The sequence below is a fragment of the Dermacentor silvarum genome, chromosome 1, assembly GCF_013339745.2.
Source record: "Dermacentor silvarum isolate Dsil-2018 chromosome 1, BIME_Dsil_1.4, whole genome shotgun sequence".
Taxonomy (NCBI): domain Eukaryota; kingdom Metazoa; phylum Arthropoda; class Arachnida; order Ixodida; family Ixodidae; genus Dermacentor; species Dermacentor silvarum.
Genome location: NC_051154.1, coordinates 123,262,214 through 123,274,578, shown reverse-complemented (window position 1 = coordinate 123,274,578; position 12,365 = coordinate 123,262,214). Strand labels below are relative to the sequence as shown.

The 12,365-nt window shown below is 46.5% G+C and overlaps 1 protein-coding gene across 8 annotated transcripts in view; it reads right to left on the bottom strand.

Annotated features, from left to right (window-relative positions):
• LOC119435967 (uncharacterized) overlaps window positions 1–12,365 on the bottom strand; it is a 49,207-nt gene that overhangs the window by 11,644 nt on the left and 25,198 nt on the right. For all 8 annotated transcript variants that reach the window (XM_049673065.1, XM_049673071.1, XM_049673076.1 and 5 more), the window contains 2 exons: window positions 5,793–5,855; window positions 1,306–1,415 (listed from right to left, as the gene is read on the bottom strand). In XM_049673065.1, the coding sequence (XP_049529022.1) occupies window positions 1,306–1,415; window positions 5,793–5,855 (173 nt within the window). The remainder of the gene's footprint in view (window positions 1–1,305; window positions 1,416–5,792; window positions 5,856–12,365) is intronic.

The following is a 12,365-nucleotide window of genomic DNA, read 5'->3' as shown; positions in this document are numbered from 1 at the left end:
AATCTATAGAATGACGTTTTATTGCCTTGTAGGGACAGACGATAGCAAAAAGAAAGACTTGTATGCCGCTTTTCTACTGCAATTTTTGTACAGCGAAATATGACTTGCTGTATTGTAGGGGGAGAGCATTGAATGGATCTATATTCTGTACTATTGTAGAAATGTCTAACTGATTCATTGCAAAATAAGTGTAGATTAACTCAAGTGCAGACACATACTTACTTGCTTTATTTATTAAATAAATAAAAAGTAAATACACACAACCACAGCATCGTGCCTCATGGGTGACGATGGATTTTGCTGTTGCTGGTCGTAACATGATGGAAGTCTGTGGAATTTAGAGGCGCAGATGCTCTTACATGGCTATTAGCCCAGCCAAATATGCTATGGGTAACTGCCTTGTTAAGGTGGAGCTGGTTACTGTTACGTGAAACAGTAAAGACAGGACATAATTATACTGCACTCCCACAAAGCGTTCTGTAGAAGTACACCAACTTGGGTGCTTTTGCCATGTTTGCAGGACAGTTAGCATAACCTGCAATGTCATACATGAATCTCATCATTGTAAAGAAGGCTATCTATGCACACAGCACAACATATTAAAGAGCAAATAGAACCCAATTCCTGCAAAAGCTACAAAAAATGCACTGGTTTGAGCATGTTTATGTTTCTATGGCTGTGAAGCAGCCTGCAAGATCATATGCCAGGCTCTACTCTGTAGATCGAGGTACATATGCATGCAACACAACACAAAGAAGAAAACGCTCCACGCTCGACTGTCATAGAAGCTTTCCCCAGAAGTGCGTCCAATTATGGCGCGTTTCAAGTTCCCACTATTGGTAGAACTGCTGGCATGGCCTACAGTATTTAAGTGCACAACATGGCACAAACAGCCAAAAACACACCACACTACACCACTCTCCATAAGTCAAAGGCACGCCAGGCTGGAGGGCAGCACTGCGCGATGGCGCCACCACACCAGGTGTCCAGTTCTAATAACCAATATTGCCTTGAATCTTGCATCTTTAGTTGCGTTATAGTGGTAAAATACTCATTCAATGAAGTATAAAACACAAAAGTTTAGATTTATTTCATTGTATTGCTGTTCGTTGAATTGCGGTTCAACGGTATACTGTGCTACATTCGCCAGGGTGACTCTGCACAGATAACGTGCTACAGATCAAAACAAGAACAAAGTTTACAATAGAGAAAATGTGTACCCTTAGCAACAGAAAGGCACAGAAGGCAAAATGGCTTGATCAGCTTCTACACTTTATATTTATCATGACGCACCACTGGACTAACCTCAGAGAACCTTCTGCCGAGTCCGCAGCAGTCCGTAGTTTGCATGACAGGTCAGAGGTCATTCCTGACAAGTCTTGATTCTGCTGCATCTCCAGCTGCTTGCAGCGAGCCTAGAGTGATTAATCGTGTTTAGTGAATAAAAAAAACAAAAGTCTAAACGAGTTTTTATGTGTGTGTGTGTGTGTGCATGTGTGTGTGTGTAACAATTAGTAGTAATTATGTAATTAGGCGGAATGTAAAAAATAATCCGAGTATCTCCAAGCGACAAAAACAACATCACCTTAGTTCTGTCTAGCTACGTGGCATTAATTAAATTAAATTATGGGGTTTTACGTGCCAAAACCAGTTCTGATTATGAGGCACGCCGTAGTGGGGGACTCCGGAAATTTGGACCACCTGAGGTTCTTTAACGTGCACCTAAATCTAAGTACACGGGTGTTTTCGCATTTCGCCCCCATCGAAATGCGGCCGCCGTGGCCGGGATTCGATCCCGCGACCTCGTGCTCAGCAGCCCAACACAATAGCCACTGAGCAACCACGGCGGGTCAGCTACGTGGCATTTGCATATGTTTAAAGTTTGGTGCAAGTTACGTGGGACACCCTGTACATGTCTGCGATTTCAGAAATACATAAAAGTAATTTTATCTTTGCACTGCTGGTCTACGCATGACAGATGCGCATAGATGCATCTGCTGTGCATGGCCTCCGAGATAGCAGTGGCATGCTGCGTAGTGTAGTCTACCGCGGCCGCCACAGGGTGCCAGACGAGCCCTTTTGCTGCCGCGACACTTAAATTTTGGTCTCGGCTTTGCCCCCTTGGCTTCTCCCCTATGTAGCTTCCAGCGCACTACCACAGACGAAAAGAGAGCGAAAGAAATTATTGTGATAACTCCAATTATACACTTGAACCTCATTATAATGAAGTTGAAAACGGACCCGAAATTACTTTGTTATACAGTTAAACCTCGATATAATGAAGTCGGTAAAATCAGCAATTTGCTCCATTATATCAAAATTTCGTTGTATTGAAATTTGCCCTTTTATGCAAGTAAGTACATAAATTTTTCTTACATGGAAAAGGGCCGCAAAGTTTTCCAAATTATCGGGCAATCGAAGAAAGCAAGTTTGAATAAAAAAACTATTCATTTTGTTCAATTTGGGAGTAGGTGACGAATTATACTGTTTTCTGCCACGTCGACGATATCTTCACATTGGCGGTACAAATTAAGCAAAGCCAGCCACGCTTTCACGTCCACTCTGTCCCCGCAGCTGATAGTGTCGCCGAAGAATGGAGGTGGAAGGGGGGGGGGGGGGGGTGTGCGGGAAGCGCCCTCGATGAAGGCACGCGGTGTGGCACAACAGCTGTCTTCCTGCGCACTTAGTATTGGAGATTGCGAAATCTCGAGTTTCAGAGGTCCGTTGAACTGAGAGGCAGACGAAACATTCGCTCCTCGCTGCCGGTGCTTTTAATGATAGCATCGCCCCAGTGTGGGCGACGCTATTACCTGCTATATCTGTATATAGTGTATAAAACTTTTAGTCTCCTCTTCGTCTGCTCCAAGAGTCCGTCTCTCGTCCTCGACCCGTGTGGTAATACAGCTTACATGATGCCACGCCGTCTCGGCACGCCCACTCTTAGCACACACATCTCATACCTCTAAAGCAGGGTGCGCGGCTGCGTATGTGGTCAGCAGCACTTACAGTCATGCGCAGCCACGTCCTAGATGCGGGCCAACTTACCCCTCTCTCCCCGCCCCCTCGCTCGCGCTTGATCGCGTTACCACTCCCCTCCCCTTTCCCTTTGCTCATGCGGGAAGGCGGCACTCGTGAAGCAGTCTTTCTTGTCTCACCCTCGCATGCTTTCCCTCTCACCTAAAGCACACAGTGCACGAGGCGTTATAGGATCTTATCGCACTGGGACTTAATATGGAACATGACGCTGCTCCACTTCGGCAGTCACTCTTGTCGCGTAGCGCGCGATTTGAGCAGAGCGTTCGCAAGCAGCCGCTTGTAATTCAATCATTTGACCGTCCGAGTCCGCGGAAGTTTCTATTTATTGCCTCGGTATTCCTTTACAGCGGCAGTTAGGTTTCATTATATTGAAATCGCGTATAAACATAGTTATATTGAGGTCCTAAATACATGGTGTTCTATGTGCAAGAGGTTATATCAAGAATTTCGATATATTGAAGTTCGTTACATTGAAGTTTCTTATATTGAGGTTTAACTGTATCTGTTACTTCGTTATATCCATTATTGTCATTTTCTGTAATACAGTGGAATCTTGTTTACACGATCTTCACGGGAACTGGAAAATAAAGCATATCATCCGAAAAACGTACTATCCCAAATATATTGCTCCTATAAGTCACTGGCCGGGAAATAAACAAAAAGCGTATCATCCCGAGAAACGTATTATGCAGAATCGTATCAATGATATTCCACTGTATATGGTCAATAGGGTGCACATGGAAATAAGACGACGACGTTGCAGACCGCGAGACCACTACATGGCCTCACATGCGACGAAATTCGAATAAAACGACGAAAGAATATTCGGCGTGTGCAACATGCGACTTGGCACCTGACGCGGCAGCCTTTAGAGAGCTGCCTTCTGTTCCATTGCGAGGGTCTTTCACTTGATCATCACGGTCGAGCAGCACATGGCACACAACACAGTGCTTCGCTGTGTGATCGAGAAGGCAAGCGAACTTTGCCGCACCGGCTTGGCTCGGCCAGCTCGTGGCCTCCGAGATTGCACCGATGCCAATGCAATCTCGGACGCCACACCCAGCTGCCAGCCCGCGCGGCGCACCGCAGGGTAAGGGAGAAGATTGCACAGCCTGGGTGTGACCCACAAGATTGCGCTGGAGAGGTCTCCGAGACCAGGCCCAGCTGCGGCTGCTTGCGCAGTGCACCGTACAGAATGACGTTAATGCACTAATTTTCCACACCGCTGCACATAGCCGCGCACAATGGTGCCACTCGAGCAGGCTTGCACATGACCCCCCCCCGAGATTTCACCAGGGAGGTCTTGAAGGCCACGCCCAACTACACCTACCTGCGCAGAGCGCAGAAGTGAATACACTAATCTTTTGCACCGCCGCACGTAGCCACGCAGCGTGGTGTGGCTCGAACAGCCAGGCAAGAGAGAGAGGTCAGTGGAGAAGTGCGATAGTGAGCTGCGGCTTGTGCGCAGGTGAAAAAAAGCCGGCAGATCCCACGGCCTGTGGGAATCGATGTTATGTGAAGCAGTGTGTGGGGAGCCTACCAAGTTAACGAAACGACCATGAGAGCATCAAGACGTAGGCGGCTGTTTCATGACCTTCATGACATGCATGTCATGACCTATCATTTATGTTCGTCATACACTCTTGTCATACTATGCCAATTTTGGTACATACCAAGTTAACGAAACGACCATGAGAGCACCAAGACCTAGGCGGCTGTTTCATGGCCTACATGACATGATATTCACGCCATGACCTATCATTTATGTTCGTCATACACTCGTGTCATACTATGGCAATTTTGGTGCATACCAAGTTAACGAAACAAACATAAGAGCACCAAGACGTACGCGGCTACATACACACATACACACACACACAAAAGAACAAAACGCTTTATGAATTCATCTCCTGGGCCGAAATCACAAAGCTTGTCATAAAAAGTGCTTGTTACCATTGGTCGGCAGCCTTCGATAATAACATGTCCAGCGTTAAAATTGGGTTTTAAATACATGGACCTCTATGGGGATTTCGAGGGGAATTTCATCTTCTTCGTTATATCCATTATTTTGCTATATCCTGTCTCGTTATAATGAGGTTCAAGTGTACTTGAAGGATTTGAAACATTTTTGCGACATGAGATTCATGAGACAATATCCTTTAATAGTGAGGCCATTCTATGATTAGTTAGAAGAGTGTTTCAGGACCCCTTTAATAAAGGCTTTATGATAAAATGGAATACCAATGCAGGTCACTGTAAGTTTTGTGACAGCTATTTCAAAATATAAGTTTGCCTTCTGGTTTTTATTAGGTGAAGACATCTTGAGCACTGACGGACTTCAACTTCGCAACTTCAATCTGTTGGCATATTGTAATTAAAATTTTAATTACATAACTATTGGTAAATAAAAGAACTCATTGGCAATTATTTCATAATTTTTTACTGCCACTTTCAGTCAGCAAACATTATCACTGTGTACCAAATCCTTTTTCATGATTGGAGACAGTCATCACTAAAACAACCTGTATTTTGTTCTACATGAGATTCATCCACTTAGCTAAATGCACTCTATGTAATCAAACAAATGGCAGGGTCCTGGCCACCAAGGGTCATCAACTCCCAATTATTCATTTTGCACCATTAGTTTTTAAAGTGCATAGATCATTAACAGCCTCACTTTGTATGAATTACATTTCAACCTGCAACATAAAATTAAATCAGTAAACCTTGCATCGTGCATTTCACAATCAAAGTACCTGTAGTGTTTTCACTTCCTGGTTAAGAGTGTAGGCCAGCTCCTCAGCAGTGGATGCCCTCTTCTAGAAAAAAAAAAAAAAAAAAAGACAAGCATGACGACAAAAAGTTATTAAGCAGTGAATCATTCTTGCTGTGAAAGCGTCAAAAGGCTCATTGAGCAAAAAAGCCAGCGTCTGTCATCTGTAGCAGAGAAAAGGCAGGTAAATTCCCATTGGCTGCGACGACACGTCATGAGCGCACCTCGACGGAGTTCCCATTGGCTGCAACGCCACAGCATGAGCGCGCCTCTACAGAGCAGAGCAGGCGAAAGGAAACACCTGCTTCCCTGGTAGCGTGTCAGGTATTGCATGAGAGGAGAGGGCATTGCCGAGACAGCACATCACCCGCGCTCTTGCTCTCGGAAGCCTGTGTTATCCGTGCGTTCCTTGTCAGCGCAAGCTCTCGCCTGCATTTGTGCCTCGAAGCAGAGCAGGCAAAAGGCTACACCTGCTGCCCTGGTAGCGTGTCAGGTATTGCATGAGGGGAGAGGGCATTGCGGCAACAGCACATCACCCGCCCCCTTGCTCTCGGAAGCCTGTGTTATTCGTGCGTTCCTTGTCTGCGCAAGCTCTCGCTTGCATTTGTGCCTCAAACAGAGCAGGCGAAAGGGTACACCTGCTGCCCTGGTAGCGTGTAAGGTGTTGCATGAGGGGAGAGGGCATTGCTGCAACAGCACATCACCCGCGCTCTTGCTCTCGGAAGCCTGTGTTATCCGTGTGTTCCTTGTCCATGCAAGCTCTTGCCTGCATTTGTGCCTCGAAGCAAAGCAGGCGAAAGGGCACACCTGCTGCACTGGTAGCGTGTCAGGTATTGCATGAGGGGAGAGGGCATTGCGGCGACAGCACATCACCCGCGCTCTTACTCTCGGAAGCCTATGTTATCCGTGCGTTCCTTGTCCGCGCAAGCTCTCGCCTGGATTTGTGCCTCGGAGCAGAGCAGGCGAAAGGGTACACCTGCTGCCCTGGTAGCGTGTCTGGGATTGCATGAGAGGAGAGCGCATCGCCGTGACAGCTCAGCACCCTCGTTCTTGCTCTCAGAAGCCTGTGGTATCCATGTGTTCCTTGTCTGCGCAAGCTCTCGCCTGCATTCAAACTGCCCCTCGGTAAGGCCAAATCAAAATGCGCCTAGCGCCTCAACGCACTCGCTTGCCAGCGAGGAGTTCATAACTAGAAGGGCAGCTCAGCAGCGTTCTATTGGACATTAACGCTTTCACATTCACAGCTCATAAGTGCTTAGGTGTCCTCGGATTTTTTTCAATATCAAACTTGATACCAACGAATTTGGATAGGTAAACAGTGACACCTCTTGTTCTGAATGTATAACTCTTTTCTGAAAGCCCTATGACATAATACAATTATATATACATTACAACCTCACACTCTGTTATCAGTAAACTTTGGTTAAACTGACCAAGACATCTGGCTGGCAAAACTTGTAAAATGCTTCACACTAAGAGCCATTCAAGTATCTAGTATAGACAACTCTAGTAGAGGCAAGGTAATATACATAATAATCCATTTCTTATACAATTAAACCTGCTTATAACGAACCTCCATGTAACGAATTCCTGGATATAACAAAGTTTTTCTATTCCCCGCCGTTACTCCATAAAAGCACATGTATATGAGACCTCTACGTAACGAAGTGGCAGCGGGAGACCCCCTCGAAATAACGAATTTTCCATGCCGACAACCGAGAGATTGCGCCCTAAATTTTGTCATTTTTGCGCAAGCAACAACCGGAAGCACCTTCTCCGCTGCGACGGAATGCAAAGCGAGCGCACGTGTGCGTGCGTGCGAGCGTGTGCGAGGCGGGCCTGCATGCCTCGACACGGCGATCTTGCCGCCGTGGGCGTGACCTTTCCCCCTCCCTTCATTCAAACCTGATCCTGCCGCTTGCTGCAGCTGGCCTAGCCCGCCAAGCCGACACTCTCCTTTTCCAGTTGATGTTGCCGACGCGCTGGCACACGCTGTGACACATCACACTCGATGAACGCGGACACGCGCTGTCAAACGCTGGCGGCGTGTCAAAGCGTCGCTGCAGAAGCGAGCAAAGTGACCTTTGTGCTATTGTCTATCGCTTCAACGCAAACTGAGCGCCGAGAACACACAGCACGCACAAAGCTACGAGCCACCGACGCACCTACACTGCCTAGACTCTGCCCCAACGCAGATCGCTTTCAAGATACGGCTCGCACGCCGCCGCGCAGTATGCAGTTGATGCCAGAGTACAGTAGAGCCCGGCCCGGGCCCGCTTTACGAGGCCCGAGCCCAGCCCGGGCCCGTAATACAAAGCACGAGCCCGGCCCGGCCGTACATGACCGAGACCAGCCCGGGCCCGGCCCGGGCCCGTGGTTCCAAGCCCGGGCCCGACCCGGGCCCGTGTTACTGAGCCCGGGCCCGGCCCGGGCCCGGGCGTTCATTACTAAGCTTAGCTAGGGCCCGCGTGTGCATGACCAGGCCCGGCCTGTAAGAAAAAAAATCTTTTTTTTTTACTTACAGATTGTACCGTAAGTAAGACTGAGAACCATATACTGAGAACCATACACAATGGCAGAATGATAATAACATCAGATACACTACAAGCGACCAAAGTTTCAGCTGAGTTCTTTCTTACTGAAATTACCGCCATTTTTGTAGCTGTTCAATGTGAATGGTAGGTGATGTATTAACGACTGATGCTTATAGAGTGTTCTGAAGTATGGAATTGACCATCTCTCAGGATTTCTTGTGTTCGCATTAATGCGACGACGCTCTAAGGATGCTAATTGTTTTATGTAGTTCCAAGCTAATTCTGACATGGATGGCCTAATGGATGGTCAAAACGCCTAATTGAATATTTAACATAATTACGCAAATTAACTTTTAAATTATTTTACGGCGCATCTTTCAATCTACGAATTATAGCCGCTGAGTTCGCAAGGTGTATCCACTTGGAATCAATTCTCAGGACTGAACCGTTTTGATATATTAATTTTCAAAGTGTCCGACGAAATGCATGGGCGTTCCAGTTAACTTTTTGAGGAAAACACTGTTTTATGCATTGAAGCACAAAAGTAACTGGCCTTAGCGCTAAAATAATGCCATAGTATCGAAACTGGTAATAGTGCGATCGCTAAAGCGGTAACATAGAAATGGTTTCAGGAGTGGTTCTTTGTATAATTTATTTTTCCTTACGCGGAAACAATGTTCGTTTTTGCGGAAAAGAAAAAAATTAGCGTAGCTTGCACTGGCGGCGCAATGCTAAAGAGAAAGCGGAGATGATGGGCACCTAGCTAGTCCTGGCTTTTGGGCTAGGCTAAGCACTACCAAGTCATCCCCAGCATTTCCTGGAATTTATTTATTATTGATTGATTATCGATTAGCTATTGATTGGCTATCGATTGTCTATTGCAAGATATTGGCCACGTATTTGGGATAGGCTAAGCACTACCAAGTTATCTGAATTTATTGAATATTCATCCATTATTGATTAGCTATTGATTGACTGTCGATTGGCTATCGTAAGGTATTGGCCACGTATTTGGGCTAGGCTAAAGTCATCCCCAGCATTTTTGGGAATTTATTTATTATTAATCGATTATCGACTAGCTATTGATTGGCTATCAATTTCTTATTGATAGGCAATTAGTCCCCACCATTCTTAGCTAGACTTTAGCAGGCTCAGATTCGCTAGTTCACAGGTGTATGTGCTATTGCGCTTGGACCCTTTCTGCACTGCTGCCAGGATCGGCCCACATTTTTGGATTCAGCGGACACATTAGGCCCGGCTCAAACAGCTCCGCTGTTAAAAATGAGAACTTCATCTGTTTTACTGTTTTCTTTGATAAGATATAGTCATCTGATTAGATATACAGTCAAGAGAGCGGGGTGGATCTGAGAACAAACAGGGATAACCGATATTCTAGTTGGCATTAAGCGGAAAAAATGGAGCTGGGCAGGCCATGTAATGCGTAGGATGGATAACCGATGGACCATTAGAGCTACAGAATGGATACCAAGAGAAGGGAAGCGCAGTCCAGGACGGCAGAAAACTAGGTGGGGTGATGAAGTTAGGAAATTTGCAGGCGCAAATTGGAATCAGCTAGCGCAAGACAGGGTTAATTGGAGATCGCAGGGAGAGGCCTTCGTCCTGCAGTGGACATAAATATAGGCTAATGATGATGATGACAGTCATCTTGCACGTGTCATTTCAGCTTGGCACAGAATGCATTGAACCATGCAATGCATAACGGTCGCGTGTGTTCGAAGGCCTACTTAGGCCCTTCAATGAGTCTGGCCCGGGCCCGTGGCTTCAAGCCCGAGCCCGGCCCGGGCCCGCGGCCTTAAGCCCGAGCCCGACCCGAGCCCGCGGCTTTAAGCCCGGGCCCGGCCCGAGCCCGCCGACAAACGCTTCGGACGGCCCGGCCCGGCCCGCGGGCCGGGCCCGTGCAGTGCTCTAGAGTACAGTACAGTACAACACCGCCTGCTATCCCTCCCCCTCCCCCCTCGCCGGTGCCTCGAGCGCAACGGAAGAAGGCGCGCTCCCACCCTGCTTTTCTTTCTGGTGCGCACGATTTAGACGCGGATGTCGGCTCCCCTCGCACACTTTCACTCGCACATACAGCATACAGCGCACGGCGAGTGCGTTATTGCCCTTGGACTTTATACGGAACATCTATGAACCAAAACCAATTTTATGGCCACAACGCGTCATAGACACCATCTTTTGATCAATAAATACGGATCTCAAGGGCCATACTTTTGCTGGCGGAAACCGAAAATAGGTCATAGTTGTCGCCCCCAGCACTTTGGGCGGACAATGCCATCGTCAAGCCACCAAATCAAGCGACATGAAAAGTCAAAATTGCCGCTCGGGCCGGTGCGGGGTGGAAGTTCGCAACGTATGATACAGGAACGGTCCCACAGTTGCGACGCAACAGCGGGGTTACCAATGCATTGGGTTCTATGGGAGCTGTGCCGGGACCGGCCAAAAACGACCTAACAGCCGGGAAAACGCAGCACCCGGGAACGTAACAGCGGGGTTCTACTGTAACACTATACGACGCTACGACACCATCGTGACGTTCACTCTTATTTTCCGATGCTTCGCACTTGTGCGAAACAACACGTGTCCACGCATCCAGTACCTGGTGCGACATTCCAAGGATGAGTGCTTCGACAAAAACGGAAAATGGGTGCGCGTTACAATCAAGGGCGCGTTAGAATCGAGTAAATACGGTAAACGTTTCTTTTTCGAATTTTCGTGCCGAACCTGCATATAACGAAATCCTCTTTATAACGAAGTTTTTCGGGAATTTGTCAATTTCGTTATATCCAGGTTTAACTGTAATACTCTGCAAAATAGAAAATCCAGTCACTGTAACAGCATATCACTACACCCTGGTGGATGCCATACAGTTGTAGAATGGTGCGAGAATATAACAGGTGTATGAACATGCCTCCAAATGAGAGAGAAGACTCACTACTCTTGCTCGTTTTCTATGACTAATGGCGCGGGAGCGTGGTCCATCCGGCGGGGTCCTGCTAGTTTAGTGTATAAGCTTAAGGAGAGCGCAAGCAAGCAAAATAACTTGTAAAATGAGTTTAAAAGCTTAATTTCACACTTTCTTTTTCAAAAGCCTGTTATAGACTGTTCTGTGTTAAGTAAGACATTTCCATGACTGTATGCACATGTAAATGAACAAGATAAAAATGTTCTATGTAGCCAAACGCTGTTACGCTCAGCGGTTTATAGTCCATCAGATTGCACCCTGATAATTATGACCATAAAATGAAGCTAGAATCACTGATTCAATGCAGCCAAATACCTATGGGGAGCCCTTTAATATGCCACATGGCATTGCAGCAAATTAGAGGAAGGCAAACATTCTTACACATCAGTGTAACACGTAGATGCCACATATAAGCAGATCGCCATTTGTGCGATTCCGCAAAGCAGAAAGCGCTTTTTGCAATGGTTTATACACAGCAGTGTTTATTTTGAAGGATTGTAACATTGAAATCCATCACCCTCTCATTGTTCTTGAAATTCAATACAGAGGTTCTCGCAGCTTCACTACTTCAAAGGCACTTCAAAATGCCCGTGGCACTGACGTCCCCACGGGCATTTTCAAATTACACCCCTAGTGAAAATTTCAATACATGTTTGTATTAGGCCAATAAATTCTTGTATTTCATGATACAAGATATTATTAGTGAAAGGAGCTTATATTAGTCTAGTACAATTCTTTATTAGTTTCCTGCCAGTCCAATAGAAATTTGGATCATATCATTGTATAGGTCTATTTTGTGGTACTGCATATACAGTGTAGACCGCTTATAACGTAAATCCCCAGAGTCACGAATATCTGCACTATAAGTGGTACCGCACTATAACGAAAGCAACAATTTTCAAGGCCCGCACATATGCAAAACATGTGCACCGAGCCGCCACGCATATGCGACAGTCGAGGAATGTGGCTAGAATGTTTGCATTCAATTTACAGTCGAATCTCGTTAATTCGAACACGCTTAATTCGAACTTCCGGTTTA